The sequence below is a fragment of the Acanthaster planci genome, linkage group LG03 (assembly GCF_054643075.1).
Source record: "Acanthaster planci isolate LZ-2023a linkage group LG03, COTS_SCS, whole genome shotgun sequence".
Lineage (NCBI taxonomy): Eukaryota > Metazoa > Echinodermata > Asteroidea > Valvatida > Acanthasteridae > Acanthaster > Acanthaster planci.
Window position 1 is genome coordinate 18566298 of NC_141779.1, and position 27645 is coordinate 18593942.

At 39.8% G+C, this 27645-nt stretch overlaps 1 protein-coding gene across 1 annotated transcript; it reads left to right on the top strand.

The window, feature by feature from the left end:
- Positions 1-16461: 16461 nt before the first annotated feature.
- Positions 16462-27329, top strand: LOC147799702 (frizzled-2-like). The gene has a single exon (XM_087134523.1). The coding sequence runs from the start codon at positions 16668-16670 to the stop codon at positions 18336-18338; it is 1671 nt and encodes a 556-aa protein (XP_086990649.1). The 5' UTR covers positions 16462-16667; the 3' UTR covers positions 18339-27329.
- Positions 27330-27645: the final 316 nt, after the last annotated feature.

Genomic DNA, 27645 nt, shown 5'->3' on the forward strand with positions numbered 1-27645 from the left:
TATTTCACAGCGGGGTGCAGACAGGTCGGTGATTTTCCCCCAGGTGCACCCTTATCCACTTGGCAATCACCAGAGGTTCTGAAAACAATTCCCCTTTGATGCTGCATAAACACTCCATTTCAAGGTGAATGTTCGATGTGACTGTGAGGACTGCTGTCACCTCTGATTTTATCTGTTTCCCTGGAACTAGTTGCAGGCAACTGCACCATTCGTCTTTCAGCTCTCTTTTGCATTTTGATGATATTTCTGTTGAAAGAATGTAGCCACTTTGAGCCCAAATTTCTAAAGTGAAGGATGTAGTCAAATCCCAAGGCCAAGGATGGTAGATGGGAACAAGGTTTGAGAAATACGACCTTAGTATCCAAGGTACTGTGTGAATGAATTTGGCTGCAGGAGGCAGTATAACATATGAGAGTCTCTGGCTGGCAACTTCAGCCATTTTTGTGCTTATGAAAGCCACAGATTGGCCCTCAGGTTTGGAAACTGAATTTTGTGTGGTGACGTCAGAGTTTATCATGTTATAGACATTTGGGCATGGCTTTCAAAGGTATTACTCCACTAGTTCTCCCCCTTCCCTAAAAGTCCTGGATCCAACAGTGCAATAGACCTATCTGTTTGGAATGTACAGTGTATTAAATTATATTCATTCTTGTTGAAACCAACATCTCTCCTTTGGACTAGTTCAAGGTTGACACTTGACCCAGGTCAAACCTATGGATGACAAGTGAATCAAAATGGATTGTGAAAGACCCATTGTTTTATGCATGTATACAGAGGACGTCTCTCAAAAGTCACAATTACACTTTTTGTTATAAAGTTAAAGAGAAGAAAACTGCCACCCTTTCATAATTTCTCATCTTAGGAATCATGTATCTCAAGATAAAATACTCTTTATTTCCAGTAAGAACATGAGTAAGAATGGAAAACCCTTATTTTGGATTTTGTAACAGAATGTATTGTATCAGCTTGAAATGACGATGACTAAACCACAGATTTCTCATCCCTCCTGTCCCAAACTCATCCAAAATGTCACAGACACCTAAATCCATCAGTGCAGAATCCGGGCTAGAGGTTGAAAGCCCGCTCAGTGACACTATCGCAGTGTACTTTCAGGCATCGGCTGATTACACCGCGCTTAAATCTCCCCTCCCAGTGGTCGCCATAGAATTAATTACCATTCAGTCATGGTATTCATACATTGTCCCCGACAAGCTTATTAGCCCCTGGCCCACGGTGGAATTTGTACTTTTTTTTGATAGAAGTGAACAAGTTATTTTAGCGCAAATCAGCGTGAAGAATGGAAAATCCTGACAAAGGTGGGCCGCGCTGAGTCACGCACTGGTGCCATCCCGACTGGTGGAGACAGCGCTGATATTGTTTACCGAACCGTTGTTGGAATTCTCTGAAGTGAAAAACAACATATTTCCCATTGACTGTCAATCAAAAAAGTTGAATATAATTATTTGAAAGATTTTAGCAGGTGTTGATCGTGGGGTCGTGGGGTTGGCTAGGCTGTACAAGCACATTCTGACCAATCTAAGATGTGATGTATGGAATGTCCATGCCCGCTGTTTCAAAGCTGCCTGACTAAATGATCAAGTGACTGAATGATCCTCCATCCACAGAATATTCAAACCAAAGACATTCAAGTCAGGCCCACGATAATTTGAATTTCTGCTACGAATCATGAATTATTTGTACTTGAGCTCTCCAAGATTGCAAGGGGGTTGGAGGGTGAAACATTGTGTTTAGCCATAGGATTTGAGGGGCCATCTAGTGATTTATCTAATATTTTGATTTGCTTCAGAAGGGTGTTGTAGTGTGGAATCCTCTGCTCATGATGTGGCTGCCTGGCTGTGGTCACTGATCATTTCACAGGTTGTGGACATTGGGAGTGCATCTCAACCAATTTTGAAAATGATGTATACCCATAGTTTTGGGACTACCACTTCATAAAACTAAGTATGCTGTGTTATGTAGGTATGGGATGAGCCTCCTTCCCCACTTCCAGAAGTGTTCTGTCACCACAAGGCTGTTTGCTTGTTTAAGAAGTTGCATCACATTTGAACCAATCAACCACCAGGTATATTAGGTACAGTGTTGACTAACAGTGACCAAAATGAACATGTCAATGCACCAAACCAAGTACCAAATTCAACTTGTGACAGCAGCAATCAAGTATCAAAGGATAAAAAAAATGGTCCAGCTCCTAAAACACAACCAGTTGAATGCTACTCAATCACTGATTCCCTTTCTCCTGGTCCTTTTTTGTAAACCTCTATTTTTATGCGAATGGTAAAAGGATACATGTGCTTAATTTGTCACCATGTGGTTGTCCTATTTTTCTCAAAATCGGTGACTTGTTTTAATGGAATGCATAAATTGTCCCCATAGGACGGTGAGGAAAGCTTGTTACTTTTCTATCGTCACCTCTCTATCTCCACACTACCCCTCTTGTGGACTGCACCCCATCATTTATACATCTGTATTCCTTGAATTATACATCCGAAGCCCTCCCGACGCTGATGACTCATCGCCATCCATGAAAGGTAGAGAGAAAGACAGGAAAAAATTTACCAATGTCCTACTAGTTGCTGCTGTAGAACTTGGCGTAAATTACAATGCCAGATTTTCACTCCTGGGGATCCCAAGACGAGAAGCTGGGAGGCTGGGAAACCTGATGCTGAAATCACTCATTTGGAATCTTCGCACTGTCACGTTGTGGTTTATTAATAGTTAGACCACACTGTGCTGTAATGACCATAGTGATGATGTTGACAGTGGTTATACTGAATGGCATGTCAGCATTTAGCGCTCATAAATGTTTTTTATTTGAGCTTAGTTTTGAGTAAAATGTCTTGCTGGAATATTGCCTGTAACTTCTCATAAATCATTTTTAAGACACTAATGAGGATCAGCAGTTAAATCAACCATCATGAATTGTGTTATTAACAAAAGCACGTTACTGCCCAGTTCAGAGATGTGAACCTGTGTGATGCCTTTTGTAAACTTTCAATTATCACTCTACAGGTAACAGTCAAGATAAGCTTTTATAAAAAACAAAATATGACTGCATGTCCCATGGTAGATTTCAACAAGCTGAGTGAGCGTAATGGCACAGTCCAAACAAATATGAACCTCAAGAGGCATGGCACTGCCCTTTAAAGAAACATCTTCCTCTGACAATGAGTCATGTCTCCCCAAATGGCACATATGGACATGAAGTTGGACTGGATTTTTACACTGAATTTTGGTCCTGCAATGATTACTCCCAAAGAACCTCCTTAGGCAGTTTAGTTATTAAGTTGTTACTTTTAGTTTAAAATGTGAATACTTTCAATCTGTCTAATTTCTTAATTATTTAAATTAAATTATTTTTTTCAGTCTGTTATAATCTCTTCCCATGTTTGTTCTGTATGTACATGCTTTAAGAATAATTATATAGAGAAATGTGGAAATGCACAAGCTAGAAGGCTGGGCATTGGCAGACAGCAACTTTCTTCTGTCACGTACATCACTTCATCTAAGTCGAGGATGTTTTTATCAAAGCATACCTGCCCTGCCCCTGGGTTTGCTTCGAGAAAGATTACCCCTGATGCCGATCCAAGCCACAGCTCATCTCGAGTGCCTTTGACAAGGGTTAATGGCAATTTAGGGTGCACTGTCATGTCACCCTAGATTTTCATCTTGTCAGGGCCTTGTCTCCCTAACGCATGCATTGCACACAGCGGCCGTGACCGCATCAAATTATCGGGGATTTCATTCCTCTTCGCCTCCTTCACTCTTTCTCCCCGAAATGTCTTCCCTGCAATACCTCTCCTGACACACCTGTCCTCCTGTTTAAATCCTTCCTCAGGGCATTGGGGCCCTTCCTCATATGTCTCCTGAGATGTACCTCTACCCAGTCCCGTTTTCAGAACTGAGAACTTGGCTTGCAGAGATTTCAGTAATTTGATTTAATGTTGGTGCATATATAAGGCAGCTTTGATTTAAACCTAGGAGTTGTGTCTTGTGCTGTCTTCTATTTGAGATTTGTGTCTGAATTTCCCAGCAGATGCATTGGTGGTTTTTTATACATCTATCGCCACAGTGATGGATGTATCTCGCGGTTAGGTTGTTTAATATGTACTCTTTGTTGATTCAATTCTGAAGAACTTTCCATGGCAACTGTTGGAGAGTATTTGTGACTCAGAATGGAATTCTTTGTTGGAATTAGATTCACATCAACAGCTGATTTAACTTATATTAACTTCAAAGATTCAACTCACTTTTCAGGCAAATGCAATTTCTATTCTGTCAACGTCTTTTAAATCAAAAATGAAATTAACGTGAATCCCAATAATATACAGTACTGAAGTGACTACGCCAAGCGCACAAGTGTGTGCATAAAAGGCATTAGAGCAAGAACCAGTGCATGAACCAACACGCGCACGTACTCCATTCATTTGCACTTCACTTTCTGGTTCACACTTCGGTACTCTATAGTTCACAACATTGACCCAAAGAATGTTTCCCATATTTTTTATGCTTATAGATTTTGTCACTTTGGCTTTTAGCCTCAGTTGCAGTGAAACCTAAACATATTACCATAAAAATAGCTCCACATATGAAGACTTGGCAGTAAATCACCCCCAAAATATGTAAAGTGTGTCTTCCTCTTGTAATAAATAATCGGAATAGCATAAAAAACATAAATATGTAAACACAGGAGTGTATTGGTTTACATAAATAGATGGGGCGCGTATCATCCGAGTTCAGTCATGGGGGATGAGCAAGCTACACTCTGTATCAATAAACACAGCCTGGAAATGCAGTGATGTGTTTCACTGTTTTACTGGAAGAGTGATACTTGTTTTGATATTCTCATTTTATTTGCCTGTGATGAAACCCGAGTCATTTTTGTCGTGAATAATGTGTTGGGAAAACTTTTGTGAGAAAAGAAAATTGAATCAATACCTAATGGGTTTCTTTACAGGATGGGGATGTGGGGATGTTCAAAATCAGTTTCTCAAAATACCATAAGTTGAGTTCTGCATTACAATAGCAAGGTGGTTCAAAATCAGGTAAGATTTCCAATACTTTAAAAAAACATGGGTTTAGGGTGAACCCAGAAGTCAGTGTGCTTACCAACATGAAGATGTTCTTCATTGTTTTTACTGTTTATTTTTTGCCATGGGAGCATATAATGCATTACTGGTAAAGTTCTTACCCCCTTACTTTCTTATCAGCTGCTTTACTTGCTGGAAGTCAGTTAGTTGATCAGGAAACATGAAAATCTCTTTTGTGAAGTTAGCATATTTGAAATGTAAGGAAAAAGGAAAATAGCACAATGGCTTGTGCAACTGCTAGGCAAAACTTTTTTTTATTTTTGGTGGAATCCAGAAAGGCCTGCATTAATACTCTCAGCAGTTTTGACAAATTGAAGCAGCAGAACACCCATTGGTTCCCAGCCATTGTCAATTGTGCAGAAAACACCTCGGTTTGGCTGAACGCACACCGCGCTTGGTGATTGTAAAAATGGCACCATGCTTGCAGGATAATTGCTGTTTGACAGGGAGAGCTTCTCTGTCAGCCGTTGCGACCCAGGACATATCGGGAGAGGAATGTTGTGGCTCTCATACTTTGGAGTCAGACTTTTTTCTCCTTTCTCTCTTATGCTGATACAGACTATCAGAGTGATGGAACATGACTCTCCACCAGCATTGCTCAAATGCTATCTCTCCATGAAAAATGTGACTTGCAGGTGGAATTGGAGGGACAGGCACAGTAGTTTTGTAATTGTCTGGCTTCTATAGGCATATAATTAGCAGAAAGTTTACAAACCACTTTTTTTGGGGGGGGGGTTAAATATGCACTGTGTAAGTTACAGCACAGTCAGTGATGTTCGGTAGACTTTGCTATTTTCAGCTGATATTGGAAGACAGTTTCTTTAAGTGTAGCATTGTTAATGTATGTGTGTTTGACGAAGTGCTTTTAAATGTGACTTTCCACAAGATTTCCTTGAGAGATTTATCTCTCTTGTTAAATACATATTATTTCAAGAATGAATCCATTTTTATTTCCTAGGAAGCCAACAGCCTAACCACTTGTGCCACAATTTTAAGAGCTGACACTGATGTTGCCATGTTTCCCTACATATTGAAGGCTGACTAGAATAATTCTAGCCTGTACTGGTGCCTATTGTTAATCAACATGTTCCCTTGGTCGAATCACTCAAATTAATTCTCATACTATTCTGAAATCAACATCCTACAGTTGTATGGACCAACAAAAATACATCACCATTTCAAGTTCAGATACGGTATTTGCCATAAAAAAAATTGAAGTAGTTTTATTCCAAGTCTTAGTGGGTAACGCAATTTCTTCTGACCATGGCCCATATTATTGGTGAGTAGTCTGTCACATCCTCTTGCCTCTCATACCCCCTCTGCATCCATCCCTCCTTATTACTCCGGACTCCTGCAAAATGACAAGGATATTGATACCTATAGTGAAGACAGGGTGGAGGCAGCCAGCTTAAAAGCCGAAATTAATGGGGTCATTTAAGGTCACCCCAATGTGCAGGTGCATGTGGACAGAGGAGCTCAGAAATAGCTGCTGGCTTCAGGACCCTTCCATTTCTCAAGGAGGGAGGTGAGGGAATGGGTGATGAGTCTCAGATAGGATGATTTTTAAGAGCAGTAGGAATTTTTGCAATGGCAGACAGAGAGAGGAATGCCTGTCACCGGCCATGTAGCCATGGCAGAAGGTTGGAAGGTTTAATCCACATTGATCAGTTGACAAGTCCAGAAATACCACATACATCAATGAGGATTCTCTCAACTTTAACGGGAATGATTTAAGAGCTATTTCTAAAGTATTTGGGGCAGGATGAGCACAGAGTGGCTTTTTGTAGCATGGAAGCTTATTTACTGGGATCACCTTTATCGGTTAATTCTCTATTTAAATTCATGAGATCTGGACGCCGCGGTAGGCTAGGTAAAATGGATCTTTCCTGCCTGGTCACATGGGTTTTCCTGGGGAGTAAAACGCCTGGTGCTTTTCTGGTTGTATCCCTATCCCTAGGCATCTAAATTCATCACATTATTTGTGCTGTCCTCTGGAAAAATATTCATGTGCTTTGTTTTGGTAAGCATAGTGTTGGAATTTGCTTGGAAGGTTTCTTGGTCTATTATAGGAAACAAATTGTGACAAACGGTGGCATTAAAAATTACTTATAAAAAAAGTCTTATCCAACATGTAAACAACTCCATATTGCTGGATGATACACACGATGTGGTGGTTTTGATAGTTCTGTTGTCTCTCACAATAATCTGTCATTTTGATCTCAAAATCAATCTATTCTCAGGCATTGCCCTATGCAAACATCAGTTTGAGTATGCATGATGGAAACTGCTGCTTAAAAACAACTTGGTGGTAGATGTGTTAGATGTTTTTAAATTAGAAATTCAACAATTTGAAATTCAATTTCAGATGAAATTTTGTCAGAGGCAGCAATAAATACACTGATTAACTGGCAGTGTTAATGCATGGAATTTGGAAATGTGGTCTGTCAAAGAATAATTAATAGCACTTCATTCTGGGATTGATGGCAAGTGCACACAATGAGAAAGTCAGAATGCTGGTTCTTGTACTTCCGTTAGACAGGAGAGCAGAATTAAGGAAAGAGATTATCATGCCAAGAGGGTGAGGCTAGATTTAGGGATTTTTGGGAAGGAAGGCAGACGAAATAGTCCCTCCTAAAATGGTCTTTTTCTCACATTTCAAAAACAAAAAAACATTGCCTTGGAGGATGCCCCCTTGGCCCTTAGATCTGCTAATGGCCAAGACATGCTACATGTGCCTGCTTTTCTTAATAGTTGATATTATTTAAGCAAAATGCAAAAACTGCTGCAAACTGCATGCTGGCTACAGTGACCTAAAATACAAATCAAAATAGTCGGAGGGCCTCATGTTTTGATCCAAGCAGAATCTCTCTGAAAGGCATTATGACAACTGGACAGAGACAAACAAGCAAGCAAGTCTCTGTCCAGATGTTATTTAGCCTTTGAGAAAGATTCTACTAGGATGGAAATGTCAGGCCCTCCTACATTTTGATTATTTGAAGCAATTCAAAATTATGTTCACATAACTTGTCTTCGTTGGTTTGCTGACGAATGGGACACATGATGTATGCAGATTCCAAAACAAATGTTATGTTGTTGAGATTTTTTGTTGACCTTTCCTTGTTGCCTGAAATTGTGCAATAAATATCTTCACATAGATCCATCTTGGGCAATAAATAACCTTCCATCTTATTACATGCATCTTGAAGTTCATGGTTGGAACAGCCCCCCCCCTGGCCTGCAAACCATCTCTCATCAGCACACCTTCCCGTGACATGCCAAGACTATAGCAGTTTGGTCTTTAAAATTTGATGCATGGGTTATGAAGGCCATGTGGGTGGTTCAGACAGCACAGACGGACTGAATATAGAAGTTCAAGGAGAGACAGCGTGTGGTCTGTGGTCACTCATTCAGTCACTGGGTCAGCATGGACAGCTGACCATCAGCCCTGGTGACTTGGCTTGTTTGGATGCAGTATCTTTCTTTTGTCAGAGTACACAGCACCTGATAGCCATTTTTACATGTTGCACTTCCATTATATATTCAGTTTAGTTAAAGAACCAAAGCTGGACGGTAAAAAAAAATGACTTCCTGGGGAAAATGCTTGACAGTTCTTGATAGAACATCAGCCAACCATTTTTTCTTATAAAACTGGCATGAAAATCATATACTTTAAAACAACAGCCTCAAGCATTCTCTTTCTTGCTCTTTGTACCCGTGTCTTGCATTTTTTCTTTGTCCTTTTTCAGGAAGATAATCAGATTTATAGTTTTGTTCCTTTATTTTTTAGTAAACCTGTTCTGAGCATTTGCGACACACATTTGGCTGTGCAGTTTTTTTTTTACTTACTGTAGGCCTAGACCTGACTCACCAAAAAGGTTTGAATAAAATGGGAATGTTTTCTCAGCCTTCCTTCTCCAAAGGCAGTCCCTCACAGTGGCTACATAAAAAGGCTGCGAGCCTCGCCCGTAAATGTGACAATAAACCATCTTAATCAATACTTCACAAGGGAAAGCAGCATCCATCGACCCAGGAGGCAGCAATCTGGCATGAAAAGCCGATCACCTCTTGCGAAAAAACACGATGTTTAAGGTTGAAGGGAAAGACTCAACCAAGTGTGGCTTAATTGACATTTATGGCAAAGGGCTAATGGCAGGTAGCCTGGTCTGTGCAGATCAACAGTAGCTTCTCTTGTACTTGGTTTTCAACTTGATAGAAACTAGGCTAACTGTTTCTTTGGCATTGGGCATTTCCACTCCGCCCAAGATTTGTGGCTTTTTTACAAAAGGCAGATCGTTGTTAATTTGGCCATAAAATGTAATTTCTCAGCAGTCATTTTATCAATCAGTTTCGTTCAGAGGAGGATGGAGAGGTGTGTCATTTATCACTTCTGAAGCACCAGCAAAATTACAAGGTTATCAGTTTTCACTGTACAAGTAAAGAAAACCATTGAAGAAAATTTAAATAGTGTCCAAAAATGAGATGCTTTGATTGTTGAGAGTTGGAAAAAAAAATGAAAATGGATCTCCTCCCATTTTGTGTATTTTTATGCACATGCGTTAATTATTGTTTGGATCTACTACAGTGACGTGTAGTGTGTACAAACAGAACATCATGCTACTCTGTATGTTGAGATAGGCACTCAACACAATTCTGGTGGTTTCTATAGCAACAGTGCAAAAATGAGGAAGAAAAGAGGACACTTTGGAAAAGGGGGGGGAAGAAATCAATATCTCACTCACTGTCTGCTGCATAGCAGTACTTGCAACCACGGCAAATATTAATTCATTTTTACTTGCTTGATTGTGTGCAGACAAAATAATAAATACAAGCATTTAGTTTGACTGAGATTCGTTCACTGTTTTGGATCCATTGTAAAATGGGAAGAATTGTCATGTCCTGTGAATTTTACAGGCCTATATGCCGCACCAACGGACTATGTTTTCTTTTTAAATTTCTTGATTCTGAAGTGATACTAGCTGTTTTCTGGAGAAATCTTAGGAGCTGTCATATGTGCCTCAAACAGTAACTGAGCAGTGCTCTTCAAAGTGTGATCACAGTATGAATGAGAATAGGGTGAGTTACAAATTAGAATAAGGCTTCAATTGCAATAGTTCATAGAAAGAAGTTAAGGGACTTTGCTAAAATTTTCTATTACCTATGAAAAATATCCACGTTCTTTCATTGCTAGCACTTACTCCTAAAATTTTCCAAAATTTACATAAATGTATGTGCCAAGGATTTAGGATGTTTCATTACCACTGACAAATTTGAAAACAGTACTCTGATTATTTGTTAGAAACTGCACCGAAGCCTTCTCAATACATCTGTCAAGTGACCAACAGTTCATAACCATCTGCATTGCCTCAATCCTCCAGCTTTTTAAGTGCATGTAAGGATTATCTTTAATCCCTGTTTAACACTCCAATGAATTCTAACAAAGTATTGTGGGATTTTTCACAATATATTTTTCCCTGGCCACCAAAGTGACAGCCTGCAGAAAAAATAGCTAATCTAGAGGAACATTCTATAATCCCCCAAACAAAAAACTGGAAGGGAATTAATTCTGGTAGAGTGGGCATGATGGACAGTTGTTTAGGGTGTATAGTCTCATGTAATTATTGGTAATTCTATTATTATATTCAAGGTTCTCTGCACCAGCCAAATTTGGAGATATCCAATCATGGAGATGTTTTGCTTCATCTGTCAATTTTGTCATGTTATTGAGAGGAGATAAACAAGGTACCTTGTCCATTTGCAGTTCTTATACACAGTGTATTTCCATTGTCTGGTATGGATGTTGGAGTGGGTTTGTTTCTGAATTTTTACCAATTTCTCTGTTTTTCATACATGTTCCTGCAGTTCTAGTGTGCATGAGAGTACCCTAATTTCTCCCTCAGTTTTTGCTTTTAATGGAAATGTTCATTTATATTGGGAACAAGAATCTTTAGCTATTTACTAGGCATCTGCTAAATTTTCCACAAACCGTGATTTGCATTTTGCTACTTTTAGGCTGAGTTTGGGCGGCTTGGTCCCGTATGTTCATGAACAGCTCGATTTGTTGTTTGTGGGTCGGCCGCTCGAACGCCGGGAACAAACAACCAGTTATTACAAGAAACATGCAACATGGCGGCGTCCGTGTACGTTATTCGAGAGTTAAGGTTTGGATGGGCTGAATTCTTTTCTATATAAACAGGAACATTCATTTCTGTGTTTCGGAAAATAATTAATGTTAATTTTGCAAAACTTCCCATTGTCTACATGGTCTATGGCTTTGGGAGCCATCTCTCTAGTTTTTGCAGCTGTTCAAAAATCAAAATCTCATGAGTTTTTCCGTGTGTTTTTGTAAAACCCTGACGAGGAGGTGGTGTGTGATCCTGTTCCGAGAACAGTGTTCTTGAGTCGTGTTCCCGCTGTTCGAGCACGAGAACAAGAAACCCGTGAAAAGAACAGGCCGCCCGAACTCGACCTTATAGTCATGTTCTTTTCCATTCCATGTACGCTACTCTATCAAAATTATCTCATGGAGTGACCGTCTGATTATTTGCCTCAGCTACAGCCCCGGCACCAGCTTTGGGCATTAGGGGGCCACAGGACCAGCTTGGGGGACACATCACAACACCACTAGGCAATTTTTATGCATAGGTTTTTATTGAGAGGGGGGTTAGCTGCTTGTGGGGTGGGGGGCACCATGGTGACCGGCCTACCTGGCTCTTCCTTTTCTTCTGTGAGATATTAGGTGTGAAAAGAGGGAGGGACACAGTTTATGAGATTTATTTTTAATCATGGAACATTTGGCCTTTTCTCCACTGGGTTTCTTCACTTCGCTATCAAAGAAGCAAACTGTAAAGCAGTAGGTTCTATACTTCCCTTTTATGCTGATCTTTAACTTTTGGTCCAGTCATCTTTCTATGAGTCATCTCTTCATTTACAAGTTGTAATGCTCTTGTTAAATTACTGAAATATTGAATCACTTCAAAGACACCTCTTTCAATTTAAAGGCTCTTCAGAGGTCAGTAAAGGGTCGGTTCCCAATAGGGGACAGTCGGTCTGGCCATACTTTCCCTGATACTGGGAAGTGTTTGGTGTGAGTGCTGGAGAAGAAATGAAAACCACCCTTAGTCCTCTGAAGGGTTCACAGGTTCTATTACACAGCTGAGCTGGACTAGTCATATAATAGCAGAGGATATTGAAAGTAATCAGAAATTTAATACTAAGGAATGAAATTTTACACATGCCTATTTTACTGAGAACTATTCAAAATGTACAGAATGAGCTTAACTCCAAAGATATTGCTCAAGGTAAATATCATAGGAGTATTTATGAATTGCCTCACATTATTTGTAATGTGTACAGATAACTGATTGAAAATCTCAAAGACATTTGAAATTTCATAGTTGTGCTTTATGAGCCCTCATTGCACATAGGTTTTTTCTTCATATGTTTTGCTCTGAGGACAATTGCTGGTTAAGATCAGGAACAAAAATTCCTAGTAATGTCAACCCAGGTTGCCTGGGGTCAGCCTGTCAGGTAGCAAGGTCTCAACCTTGAACCATCTGTAAAAAACCAACAGAGAAGAGGAAGTTTCTGACGAGCAAGGAATAAATCATAAGTTATGGAGAAGAGTGGTTGCCCCTTTATTGAGGCCCTGGGGAATTTGATGGTGCTGGGGGAAAGCATAATTGGGGGAGGAACAAACAATTTTGAGGAATGAAAAAAAAATGGTGGAATTTGTGGTAAGGTGTTTTATAGGTCCTCTCCATAAATATTTTGTCAAGGAAATTGCTTCCATTCGTTTAGTATTTTTGGCATGGTGATCAGAAAGTTGTGGTCAGAACCTGACCTCTGTGCTGCTGTGTGGCTGTTTTTGGCATTTAAAGTGGTCTGGATTCTTCTTCGTAATGAGTGTAAGAATTATTTCCAGCATTTTGTACACTACTGATGGTGTTGCTGTGTGCTCAGTAGAATATAAGTTCAACAAAACTTAGATTTGGAAATATTCAAGGGATTTTAAAAAGGAATATATGGAATAATACACGACATTCTAAGAAGCTCCTTCATATGTGTAACTGTATGCCTTTGCTGTTCGATTTGGTTCTTTTCAATCTTTGTCTTGCAAAATAACATTAATTTCAATTTATTCAATGTTGTGTTGTACATGTATTAGTAAGCAAACAATAGGTGAAAATTTCATTTTTCTGGCATGGAATCTATTCATCACTGTCCAGCTGAAAGGAACAGACAAGTTGCAATTATCATAATGTGTGATCTTATTACATCTGTCCTCCCCAAGATGTCTTTATCCCTAGCCAACTCCTCCTGGCGGTATAATCTCGCCACATGTAAAATGCACACGTTAGAAAAATAGCCTCAGGCAGAGGGTCGTGATATGACATATCCCCTGACAGGCCGACTCAGGTAGTGTAAACTCTGGGAACATCCGTGCTGACTCTTTCTTATCTCGACATGCATTTGTTGTTGATGCTTTCGGACAAGCACATTTATCATGGCATTGCTGTCATTTTTTTTTGTAATATTAAGGTCTCTCAGATGTATCTTTTGAAGTGGCTCTTCCTTTTGGCTTTGTGCTTTTTACCATCACAGAGGAATACAGGAACCCTTTTAACATGGTAAGGGCACTTTGGAGGATCCGGGATACTTTTAAGATGAACCAAAATTTGGAATCATCTGTGACTTCATTCAAGAAAAGGAAATGTTCTTCAAGCAATGTGCAAATAAATATGAACCTCCCATCCACAAGTTATTACAGTAGTTTGCTTTGTTTTTGAAGTATTTCCGCCGTTTCAGCTTCTTAGATGAAACACTCATTCAGAACTGTAAATCAAAGTTGCAGAATCGTGACTGCACGCACAAAGATCCCCTCTCTGCCATTGTTATTTTAAACTAGATTTCCATAATTGATGATCGCCCTCACCATTTCTGACTGACCCAGAAACAAGCTCATACAGTGACTGAACGAGAACAGTAATTGGGGCCAAGGGGCAAAAGGTACCAAAAAAGAAGAATTGCTGATGCCCATCAAACAGAGCAGACCTGACAATGGAGGAGAATAGGGGCGAGAGTCACCTGCAATTTTTTGATATTGGGGTAAGGTGTTACAAAAAGAAAGCTTGACAAAGGAAAGTAACCTAGAAGTGGATGTCTCTATTGTCTAGTCATGGGTTCAAGCAATCATCATCAGTGAAAAAATTGCCCTCAAAGGTGCTGATTGATGGATACTTACAAGTTCAACTGAGATGAATGACTTGAACCTAATCCTCCTGACATGCTATCAGTTGTATTTCTTGTCTCATGGAAAATGGATGAAGAACCTAAATGTGCTCACTGACCTCCACAAACCACAAATTCAATTGATTCTTAAAATTGTCATCACCCTATCAACTCCAGTGAAAAGAACTTTTGAATGTGTATACTTTATAGTGATAAATATTAAGTTACTTTCTTATTTTACATCTTTGTACAGCTCCATGAACAAAATTTGAACAGGTATTTGAGTTTGAAATGGCATCTTTGCTTTTTTTATTTGACGGCAAGATTGAATCAGAACAAAATAATGTTATTTTGCAAAATATTACTCAGATGGGCCTTGCAGTCATAAGGTGTCTAATCACAAGATATTGTGTCTCCCCAGGGAAATTTACCATCCATCAAAACAATAAATTATTCATGATATTCAAATCATCTGTCACCATCACACAGCTGATATGCCAATCACTAATATAACTGCTGTGGGGGGAAAATAAACTGGGAAAACCTTTCAGGATTTGATCAGTGCCTAGGGCCAGTTCTCTCCAATTAAGGTAGGGTATTGTCCACCTTCTTTGTTGAAAACTGGTCAAGCTACCAGAGTGCTTTGTGAAGCACTTATATCTTTAAATGGGAAACCAGAGTGTGATATATTGTTGGTTTACAAAAGCATGGACTGTGTATTGCCAAAATGTTTCTGTCCAATATGTTTAAGGGTAAAAAAGAGTCGACTTTGTGGATGAATGTGGGCCCTCTGAGAATGAAGTCAGAGCATAGACCTAGTAGAAATTTGCTGAAATGTCTATAAGAGAACACACCCTGACACAAATAGAGCTCAGGCGCGGATCCAAGGGGGGTTGACCCCCCCACACACACTCACAAATCCACACACACACACGCCACTCTAAAAAACGGGGGGGGGGCATGGCGAAAACGATAAAAAATAACTAAAGTAAATGCACCCAAACTATTGTAAACAATGCATGTCATCGTTGCCGCTTGTCCGCAAAAATGAGAGCAAAAAAACCTCCAGCTTGAACCCCCCCGGAATATTCCTGGATCTGCTCCTGCCTGGAACCTATGAAAAATGAGACAAGCAAGAGCTTTGCTGTAAAGCTGGAATACTCATCGATAGGCCTGGAAGGAAGTGGGTGATTCAGGAAGTAATTCTTTCATTATGATTCCTGACAGACTAATTGAACAGGAAGTAATTGTTTTTTTCATTGTATGCAGTGAGTTTTATCACTGTAAATTTGATTATTTTATTAATCCATTTGATTAAATTTATCCCACTTTACTAAGGAAATGGACGTAAAATCTACCAGGGTCCACTATCTTTGAGCAAATACTTCAGCTTTTATTTTTATTTATTATTTTAGAAGCAAAGACTCACAAATCATCTAAATTTGTTTGGAAATCTGAAAAGTAGAAACGCCCATTTGGTTTGCCCGCTTTTTATTCGCAACTGAGGTTTCATATACATGTAGATATATTTAAATCTCGACTTCTCTCTCTCCGAATGTGATAAAAAAAACGTTAATTTAACGGAACAAACGATATTAATTTTGGTAGGCTAATTTCAACATAAAAAGAAAACAAGTGGCTGTAGAGCAGTAGCCTTCTGAATAAGGAGCGGTAACACCTTTTTAATAGGTTGTTGAGGTTTGGAACTTTGACGCATTTAAAACCACGCACGACACAACACCAGTCTCAGAATCTCCGCTTCGTCTTTGTGCACCTGTTCACCGCTTTGTTGAAGTGACAATCATGTGACTTAATGCTGCGAGATGATTGGGCAAAGTCCATCAGCATTTAGCAGTTTCTAATGTTTTGCGGCGGTCCCACAGATGCATTTTATTGTAAAAAGCTTCGAGAAATAAGACCTTCATAAAAGATATTTTGTTTGAAACCGGTTACAATTTTAGCTATAAAGAGTAGTAAATATGCTATTTTTTCAACAGTTGTTTGCTTTGTCGTATTTCTTAACACGTCCTGTTTCACCGTATCTATTTGGGGTAATAGAAACGGTTCTCGTGACGTCAGATGCAGGTATTGGGCCTGCCACAAAGCAGGTACGATATGATAAACATGCGCTCCTTCGGCTTCTGTGAGCGATTCGCAGCTGGATAATGTATAGCACTGTGGGTACGTACGGAGGACTAGTAAGATTGTCTTACCGCCTTGTCGGGCATTCTCGGTCATTTTCATTGCAGAATTTCTTCTCAGTCAAGCCTTGATCGCCGCTCTCTAGATGATCTGGTAATATCAGCAGATTTTTGGAAGCCGTCTGACACAATGGCGTTGAGGAACGGGGGTATTTTGCCGTGTTTTACAGCCCGCGTTGTCGCGATCGTCGTCGTTTTCCTGTGCAGACATTCCGTGGTCGAATGTCAAATCGGCAGCATGTCATACGGTCGTTGCGAGCCCATCACCATTCCGTTGTGCCAGGATGTCCCTTACAACGAGACGATCATGCCGAATTTACTGAACCACCAGCGACAGGATGAAGCCGGTTTGGAGGTCCACCAGTTTTACCCGCTTGTCAAGGTACAGTGCTCCGTGGATCTCAAGTATTTTTTGTGCTCTATGTACGCACCCTTCTGTGCTAGGATCCCCGATCATCCTGCTCTCCAACCCTGTAAATCGCTCTGCCTCAGCGCCCGTAGCGGCTGCGAGGAACTCATGAACAAATTTGGTTTTTCCTGGCCTGCAAGCCTAGACTGTGAACAGTTCCCCGAAACTGGTCTGTGTTTTGATCGCAATCGAACAACGGACAAATACACCATACCGCCCACGACACCACCTAATGTGACAAAAATTCCCCCTACCACGTCAATCGTCAAGAACGTTCCCTTCTCTTGTCCCAAGGAGCTCATGGTAGATCCGGATTGGGAGTATGAATTCATGGGTGCCAAGAACTGCGGAGCCCCTTGCCACATGTACTTCAACAACACTAGTGAGCAAAGATTTGCCCGCATTTGGATTGGGTCCTGGGCATTCCTTTGTGCATTTTCATCTCTTTTTACCGTCTTGACATTCCTCATTGACCGGACCCGATTTAAGTACCCAGAACGTCCAATCATCTTTCTCTCTGGATGCTACTTCATCATCTCTGTTGTCTACATCAGTGGGTTTTTCCTGTCAGACAAGGTGGCCTGCAACAAACCCACTGCACCAGGAAGACTCTGGACCATGACGCACGGAGCCAAGCGAGAGGGATGCACCATTCTTTTTATGTTACTCTACTACTTCCGCATGGCATCATCACTTTGGTGGGTCATCCTCAGCTTGACGTGGTTCTTGGCCGCTGGGATGAAATGGGGCCACGAGGCCATCGAGCGCAACTCGCAGTATTTCCACTTTGCTGCCTGGTCCATACCTGCCATCAAGACCATCGTCATCCTTGCAGTCGGGGAAATCGACGGTGATCCTTTGGCTGGTGTCTGCTACACGGGCGTCTCCAACATCAACGCTTTGCGGGGATTTGTCCTTGCCCCGCTCTTTGTCTACTTGATCATCGGCTCCATATTTCTGCTCACTGGATTTATCGCGCTGTTCCGCATCAGAACTTTCATGAAGCAGGATGGGAACAAGACGGACAAACTCGAGAAGCTGATGATGCGCATTGGGTTATTTTCCGTGTTGTATACACTCCCGGCCTCTGTCGTCATCGGATGTTATTTCTATGAGCAGTCCAACCACGCCCGGTGGCAGGTCCAGTGGGTAAAGCAAAACTGTGCAATGTACAGCTTCTCTTGCTCGTTCCAAATGGCCGAACACATGTACATCACAGACCTACCTTATCCAGACTTTCTAGTCTACATGATCAAATATCTCATGCTGTTGGTGGTCGGAATCACCAGCGGCGTTTGGATTTGGTCTGGCAAAACTGTTCGGTCATGGTCAGTATTTTACAGCAGGATTTGTTCAATATTTCAGCCCAAGCAACTGCCAACAAACGTATGATGTGAACTGTTATTGCAATTGCTTTTGAAACAGACTTTGAGCCCTGGGATAAACCGTGTGTCATTAACAGCATAGTGTAGTCGATAAAGCCAAGCTTTTTGTCATCGACCAACCTGCAGACAGCGTGTCGGTGTTGAAATCGTTTTCAATGGACAGGTTGTCATGACGTTTTGGGTCAGAACTGTGCGTATAAACTTAACTTGACTGCATGTAGGTGTGACATTGTGACAGTGAGCTTGCGTGAAAACTTTAGTGTTGTATAGCGTCCTGGACAACAAAGGCACCCACCACCGGTCCTGGACAAAATACCAGGTGGGTGGAAATTTTGTAAATATGCTGTAATTTGTGAACAGAAATGTCAACGTATAAATGCTTCATTTTGTGCCGGAGTTGTACTTCTACCAAACTGCAGACATTGTGTAGCTGTATGTGTTGTTTGATTAAGTGTTGGCTCAAAACTGTTTTATGAGGATTGTAAATCTTTGTTTTTAAATGATAATTATTCAATCAGACAAATGGTACCTTGCTTAGAGTTCACTCACTGGTATACCAGATCATGAGATGACAAAATTGAAAATCTGTAGTTTGCATTATTAAACTGGTTAAACTTGCAGTGAAATTACTGTGACTGCATGTGACATGTGTTCAAAGTCCAAGTGTAGAGAGAATGTAAATGGAGCTCATCGTGAATGTTAAATATTAAAAAGGGCTAACTTAATGTAAAATGTCAGTTCACAAACAAATGATGTAATTTGTTCACCAAAAAGTATGGATGTAGATGCGCAAGCAAGAAACAAAGTTGTATCTGTGAATACCGGTGGAAACAACTTGCAAAGCAGCATCAAGAGGAATGGAGAGTTAACAGATATTTGGAGCTCCTTTATTGTTGCAGGCTGTGATAAATCAGTAGAACCTCAGCTCTTAAGTTTGTGTTGGTCCCTGAATCTCGGTATCATTCATCAAGAGATCCTGGGACCCAGTGTTGTGACAAAAGTCCTTGAAGAAGGGATAGATCCTCACTCTGGGTGCATTGAGAGCAGACAAGGGGAGCTACATGTAGTGCCAACTGCTACACAAACTGTCTGGTATGCTGCACCATGTGTGATTAATGACAGACTTCGATAAATACTAATAGCCAAAACCTGTTGTGGAAGGACCTTTGAAAGGACCAATGTACATGTACAGTAAATGCAGCATGTGTTTTGTTACCAGTGTTGGAACATACCATGGAGGAATGATCATACAAATTTCAGGACTGTTTGATGGCCACCACCTTCAATGAATCACCCGTATAATGTGCTGTGTAGATCAGTGGTGTCACTCTGTCAGGAAAATATTTCTTCACTGTTCCACCTGTTAAACAGAAGAATAACAGTGAAAAGGAATTCCTCATGCCACACTAGCCACACTGTAAAATCATACTTCATTTGTATTTGTTATGTATTGTGTATTTTCTTCATTTTGTTTCTGACCCTTACCATGACTGTTTACCTAAAATAATCTAATCTAAAAAAAATCTCAAACTACTCTCCACACAACATGGATGAATTTGAACATCCATTCTACTGTGATTTAATTTTCATATGGCATAGTCCCACTGTACATCAAAGGGATACTCCAAAGCACTTCATCACAGGTTGATAAGACTGGATATTTTTCTTGGAAGGTTGAGAACATGGCATTTAATCCTCCATCAATTTAAAATATCAAAATAAACCCACCAGTGTTGATATTAGAGCAAAAATACATCACTCATTTCCTGTCACTGGTTTATTATCAAACCAGCTCGTCGAAATGTGCCACTGAAATAGTATGCATGAGTGGAATATGCATGGAATGGCAGCAAACAATCCAGTGTTTGAACAGAGAACTCTAACTCCAAGCACCTCCATAATGCCAAACCACTCTGGTACAGGATTACTAGGGTACAAAGGTCGTCCTCCACAGTGCATCATGTGTAGTTGGTTTGGGCACAGAGTTTAAAATGAATTCCACCTGGACAAACTCCAAAATGACCTCACCTCTGTTCATATCACCCCAGCGTTGTCAGACCCATCCAAATTTAAGATCGGTCAACTAGTCCTCAAAAGGAATTCAGGAGACATTCATTTGACTGAACCCATTCCCCCCCCCCCAAAAAAAATTGTCCTTGGGCTAAAGCAAGTGTATTAAAGTTCTCGTTCCTCACTGTGGAGTAAAGCCTTACATTCTGAAGTACTGGTCGCATCAAATTGTGCCATTATTTATCATCAGATTAATCGTCAACACTTTCAAAGCTAGTGTGTTGTAACTTGGTGGGAGCTAGGCACAGGATGTAATTTTATGCATCATGGACATGCGTCAGAATGTCATTTAAGTTAATATTTCAAAGATTCACGGTTCATCAAAGATGTAGTTCATTCCAATATGATAATTGTCAGAATTTGGTTCAACTGTCAATGTGGCAGGCATTCCCGTTATACATTAGTGTGAAGTGTTGCCCTATGTACAAGAAAATGTCCGCCGCCTTAGAGCAGAATTTGAGGTAGACTGGTCATGGTGTTCAGTTAAACCAACAGGGAAGCTAGCTTTTTTTTTCTCCTGAAGAACTCATTATCTAAATTGTCAAGAGAAACAGATTCGGAGTGGTGACCTTTTTCTTTGAGGCCATTGCCCTGCCTACTAGGGAGATTGAGGGGAGATTCCATACCCTCATTCCTGCAACTTCTCAAACTTCAAATTCCCATCACCTGTGCCCAAATTGACATCAATCTCCCCTTGAATTTTCTGCAGAGAGATCAATTTCACAGGTCTCAGGGGCTGTGGCTCTGGCGAGGAATTCTTTAAAGGGCTGTGCAGATGCTCTCCCATCATGCTGTGCAAATGTGAATTTCTCTGGCCCATCATATTTCTGCGCTTGGGCCCCTTTTCAGGAGTGTCACGATTTCGCAAGGCCCCTTTAAGTTCTGCCTGAAATCTTATGAATTTTTTGGGGTTGCTGACAGCTCTTTCAGCTCATGTCATGAACAAGCCTGCGTTTGTTGATGTTAACTATTGGCTTTTTTTAAAGACTTTTTTTATGGGACAACTAACGAACATTGTGCTCAAGACTCCTTTGAGAAAATAATACTTGTGCCTAGAACCCAGGAAAAACCTGTGGAAAAATTGAAGAATGAGGAATTTGGGCTTGAAATATTTTCCGCAAGTCACTGTTGGAAAGTTCCGAATCCACATGAGCAACTACGTGTAATAGCATTTTGAGAATGTAACCAAATAGGTGATTAATTAAAGCATGAAGTAATTATGGAAGATTTCACATTTATATCCAAAGCAACTTTGTTTTTGAATTTCTCCATGTTGCACGTATGTTACTACCCACCTTGAAGTTGAACGCGCCGTTTCAAAGCCTGAAGTGGCTCTGGTACTGAATGTGTACACTGGCATTGGGCATTGTAGGTGTTGTGAAATAGGGCATTTTTACATAAAAGCAAGTGACTGTTTCATAAATGCCTGGCAGTGTTCACTTTGAATGATCTGTTGTAAACATGGCATAAAAAGCTCTAAACATAGCATCAACCGTGCTTCTACAGTACACATGCATGTTTTTAAGTCCTTACAATTGAGACAATACGAAATTTGTCCGAGAGCTTGCTGTGCTCTCTCAGAAGTAAACTAACAGCATGGTGCTTAGAAAACCAGACAGGTTCATTATTTATCCTTGCAACCACCAGATTATCCCAGACTTTTTTGCAGCCCAAAATGGACTGATTCTGTCCCATTCGGTGGCTTGTGATTTTACCTGTTACTGCTATTTTTCAAACAGTAAGAGTAGGGTTTGGTTTCATTTTGAAAACAATTATGATTTGTGTTTGGTAATTTTCATTCATTGCACTTCATTGTTTATCAACCCTATTTTGTATATGATGTTTTGTACTGAACAGTACCTCAACCTAGCTAAGCTGTGCTTTCATTTGTCATTAGATTTACCATTCATGCATGATGCACCACTGCAGGATATCCAATCCAAAGGATATCGCTGTATGTCAGATACTAGTATGCACAAAGGTTTCATTTATACTGATGTTAGTGTAGCACTGGAATAATGATTGTCACATCTATCATGCCTGTGCTTTGTACAAAATGTGTTTTTGTCACTGAAGTAAAAGTAATAGATTTATTGAGGTGGATCAGTAACTAAAAAAAAGTCTTATATTAAATGTGCATGTTGGGAATCGGTACCAGGCTCACATTACTACTACTAGGCTTGAAGGCATGTCTCTGGAGCAAAAATTCTGAATTCAGAAAACATTTTGTTGTAAAAACATTTTCACCTGAATTTGCATTACTGTGTAATATTATGCGCATACCCTCAATAAGATCTATTTTTAGATTAGTCATGTTTTCCAGACCATCCGTGACCTGAACAACAATACTTCCAGCCAGGTGTGACCAGAAACTTGTCGCACCTTTTTTTCAGAGACAGGTTTGCCAGTAAATTTTGGAAATCGTTTCTCTCTGCTGAGCCCCTGGATTCATTGTGAGGCAGTACCATACATACGTGTAGTTTGTCTCGCAAGAATCCAACCCCGGGCAAGGGGTATGGTGTTTACCCTGGTGTAATGTGTTGTTTGAGATGGACTTCACATTTCCAGTCTGTTTTCATTTGTAAATTATGGACTCATCCTAATGGTTGCAGAGTTTGAAAATTCCAGATCAGTTGCAATGCCTGAAAGGCAGTTTTTTTAATGTGAGTGTTTTATACCCACGTTTTTCATCTTTGTAATTTAAAGACTAATCCAAATCCAAAGCAATTCATAGGTTCTTCAAAGCTGAGGGTATTTCGGAATTCTATACAGCTCTTATTAATACTGCACTAGTGATCACCAAGGGTAAATTTTTTATGTGTTTGTGTCTTCATGTCCCACAACGGCACAGTCAAATGGCAAAGGGGCATTAAGGTCTGTTGCTGTGCATAAGTAATGAACCCAAAAGCTATCAAAGTGTAACAAATGCATAGCTCCGAGGTTCATGTGAGGGGAAATTGCGTCCATGGCCTACATAGGTCACAATCAATTTTTAGAATAGAATTGATGCTAAGAGAAGAATATTTCACTTCAGTTGTGTTAAATGCCAATTTTATGGTGCATCGTGAATTTGAGCCACAAAAATACACATTTTTTTTCATTTTTGAAATGTAAAAAGAAATTGATATCCCCAAATAACCATACCAAAACAGTCTGTATTAAAGTGAAGTTTTTCCCTGGTTTTATTTTTAGAAACGGATGTTTGAATTTGGAAATGTTTTACATGTGTGTCCTTTGTTGTGCTGTACCAGCTCGGTTAAAGCTGCTTTGCCAATGATTAAGTATTGTACATTGCTGTAAAAAATATTGCATCTGTGTATTTAATCAGAACAGTATTTTACAATAAAAGAACATGCTGTTGACAAATGTTCATTTGCTGCCCTCCCAGAGCCTTGACTTTTTACCTTCTTTGACCACTGGTAGTGTTTATCTGTAGTTTATAAATGCAGTGAATCAAGTAAAATCAAAACAAGATTAGTGGAGCCACTGTACATGTGCACACAAAAATGTGCACAAGTAAAATGAAGGCCCTGCTTCTGGCATGCTAATGCAAGTCAATACTTCTAGGTTATTGGTCCACATCAAATTGCTGTGAAGTCTGCCATGTCTTACATGTACATTTACATGAAGTTTCTCCCTGTTTGTCCACACTTTGACAAGAACACAGTTATTGCTCTGAACTGTCCTTTGTGAACAGACGTCCTGTTTAACTTCATGTCAGTTTAACCCAAGCATTCAACAGTAAACAGGAACTTACACCCAGTGTTAATCTGTCAATATCTTGATCATCAATAGCATGCCACAATTTTATACAAGATATTTATACTGAAGAGAGAAAAGCTTTAAGTTTGAAAGCCTTCTGCCACTGCCAGGTCTTGGGTTTTTCTTAATTGTACAATAAGCTTCCACAAAACATTTCATGTACGGTGTATATGTTCTTGCTGGACGCTGTATGAAGCTTTTAACCCTTATGTTAAGACATTTTTGTGCCTCCTGAGACCTTTGTGGTTAAACAAATGTCTGAAAAATGCAGATAATGGTGCACATAAGAACAATTTTCCTCACAGTATCTTGCATCAGTGTCGTGTTCACGTTTGTTATTGTACCATTGATTTAAGAATGAGCCCTTCCCTAAACATGCCACAGACACTCCTGAAATATTGCGACAAAACCAAGGAAGTGGGACTACCAGCAAAGGTTACTGAGAAATCCCTCAAGTTTGCCAGTATCCCATGCACTCATTCATTGCAAACTCCCACCACTTCAAATTAGCTGGAAGCCTTTGTCGGGTGGCCAGCTACTGTAAGGAAGCCCATTGCTTGCCAGAACAAGGCTGCCCCCCTCAAAAATTGCGCTATTCACAATTTATCACAGGTCGGTCGGGGGCATTGTCAGGTTTTGTTTATCCAAGCGGAGTTTGCAGAATGATTCACATGCTTTCTGGCAGGCGGGCGTCTTTTTGGCCAAGGCCTGTGCAGCCCAAAGGTCGTAACCTGTAAAATTGGTAATTTGTCATGGCATGTCTCAAAATGCTGTCTGGATATTGCAAGGAAGATAAAGAGTGGAGAGCAGAGGCCCAGCAGGACTGAACATTTGCCACATAGTGGGCGGATTGTTTGCACAATTATATTAATGTATGGCTCACTCTCAAAGAATATCTCACAGCTTATGGGGCATTGTCCATATACAATGGAAGAAAATGTTTATTCCACCTGGTGGATCAGGTGGGGAAAAAAATGTGCGAACTGTACGCACTTTACCACAAGACTTTTCGTTATGAAAACAAAGAAATTCATTGAATTTCTGCCATGGATATAAATTTCAGTGAGTGGATGATTTTGCTGCTGCACACACACATGAATTGAAACTTTGTATAAAGCCAGGTAACTAACACAAACAATCCATATTTGATACAGACTGTCCCACATCTTTGGCGTTTAAAACCATTGTCATTTAGTGTGTAGACTGGCAGATGTTTTTTAAACGAATACTCAAAGGGTCGTAATTTGAACAATTTGTAACCGTGTTGTAGCATGGCCATGGCTGCAGTTGAGACACTGCATTTGTCACCAGTGGTTTCCCTAGGAAGTGGGGTGAACAATGACAAAGGAATGCCTTTGTCGTGCATTCCCATGAGCACAGTGAGACTGAATGGTGTGTGAAGGACTTGTGAAGCTTTCCTGTTCGTAGTCTTTTGATCAAAGTAATAGGTATCCAGGACTGACCACAAGGTTCTTATCTTTAGAATGTAATTCAGAAAGAAATCATTCACATCTCATGATTGAAGTACTTTGTGTTGTACTACATGTACACGTACGAAAATGGGCAAGTGTACCTGGTATATCGGTACTAATAATTTTCAAACTCACATCTGTGGGTCAGGAAAAAAATCTAACGTGGCCTTACTTAGATTTGTTAAATTTTAACCCTGGAGTTACAGTATGCTATCTCATGCAATTACATGTACAACTTTATAAGCAGATCAAGTACATGGATTCTGTACTAAACTGTAACATCACTTATAGATGCTTGAGTGTAAAGAAATGTCCATGCAAATGTATTTCATATGTTGTGAACTTGTACATAATGTATATGTTTGTGTCATTGTGCCAGCACTGCTCAAATGTAAAATACTGTACTTGGAGAAATCATTCTTGTAACCTTTCTTTAGGTTTGTGTAAATCACATGTATATGTATATTTCTAACAGTGCACTCACATAGATAATAAGTATAATAGCTTGCTTAAATTGTGTCTGAGAAGAACAGTAGGAAAAAATTGGGTGTAAAAAAATAACAATTTCAGGTGATGCAGTATTGTAAGGAGGTTGGGAGTACTGTACGTAGATTCTTGAACGACCAATACTTGGATAGGTCAAGTACATGTACCTACAAAACAAAAATTCAATGTAATGTAAAGCACTGATTGTGTGACTAGAAGTGATTGTGTAAACACAACAGGTGTTATCTTGTGTTTCTCATTATGTGTTGGGAGTGAGGGAAAGCACATAAATGACCCACACGTATCCCTCATTTGTCCAGTATTACTGCAGGTGAAGGTTGAAAAATCTTTAGTAACAGTGATACAGTGAACATATGATGATGCCCTTAACTTAACCAACGTTAAGTTTTGTTTTTGGATGATTCAGTGACATGCCCTGTTCTCCACAAAACATGAATGCTGTCATGCCTGTTTGTCACAGATGTATCTGTTCATATTTTAGACTTAATCTGTTGGTTCTCATTTTTGCTAAGCTTTTACCAAAATGATATTCACCAAATTCTGTGCACATTTCCTGGGTGAAACTTCAACGTGATTGTTACCACTGTTGATTTTTTTCAAATCATCTGTGCTGATGGGATTTGGTGCACGTACATACGAGCACAAGGGAAATTACTGTTCTAAACTACCCTAAACAGTTTGTGAAAGGAGTAATATTACTTATGCACCATGCAGCACAGTTGTTGAACCAAATTCCTTGGAGTTTAAAACAGGTTACTATAAACTGTTGCTTTGAAATCATGCTTATTTATAATTTTCTTAAGGTTTTGATATAATGTAACATTTATGTTATAATATATTTACCAGAGATGTTTTGTTGGCCATACTTTCCAAGATGTTCCTGTTCATTTTAATTTATTTGTGAAGCCACCTTTTTGATCACTTGAAGCATTGCATGTGATTTTGGGGGAACTTGTTGATTCTCATGTAAATTGCAAATTGTGCTTCATAATTCTCAATGGTGTATCAGAGGTGTTCCAAATTAACAAAGTATACAATGTACTTGTAATTAATTAGAGGCCAGTCACAAAAGTGGTAATTAAAAGTGTATTGTTACGGTATGTAAACTGGCCTGTACAGTGTAGTGAGATATGCTGCCAAAATGTGATGAATAAAAGCTGTTGTAATGGCTCCTTTTTTCCAAATAACCTACCCCGTTTATGATTTATTTTATTAGTGTCACTTTTCCCCTTTTTGTTGTGTCTGAGGTTTTTTGCTGTTGAAAGATATTCTTTTTAAAACTTCAAATTCTGAAAACCATTTCATGTTGCTGTGCAAGTTGCATGGAGTTGGGATGATGTTCGATGCCTCTTATGAAATTGCATGCACATACAGGGTTGTAGAAACAGAAAGTGACCAAAAATGCCCTGTGTTTTTTTGTGAAGACCTGCGTGTAGGATAAGAGTGTTGAGGCCATATCGGGTGTTCTTCAGGGACAGGTTGACATGCAGAAGAGACTGTTAC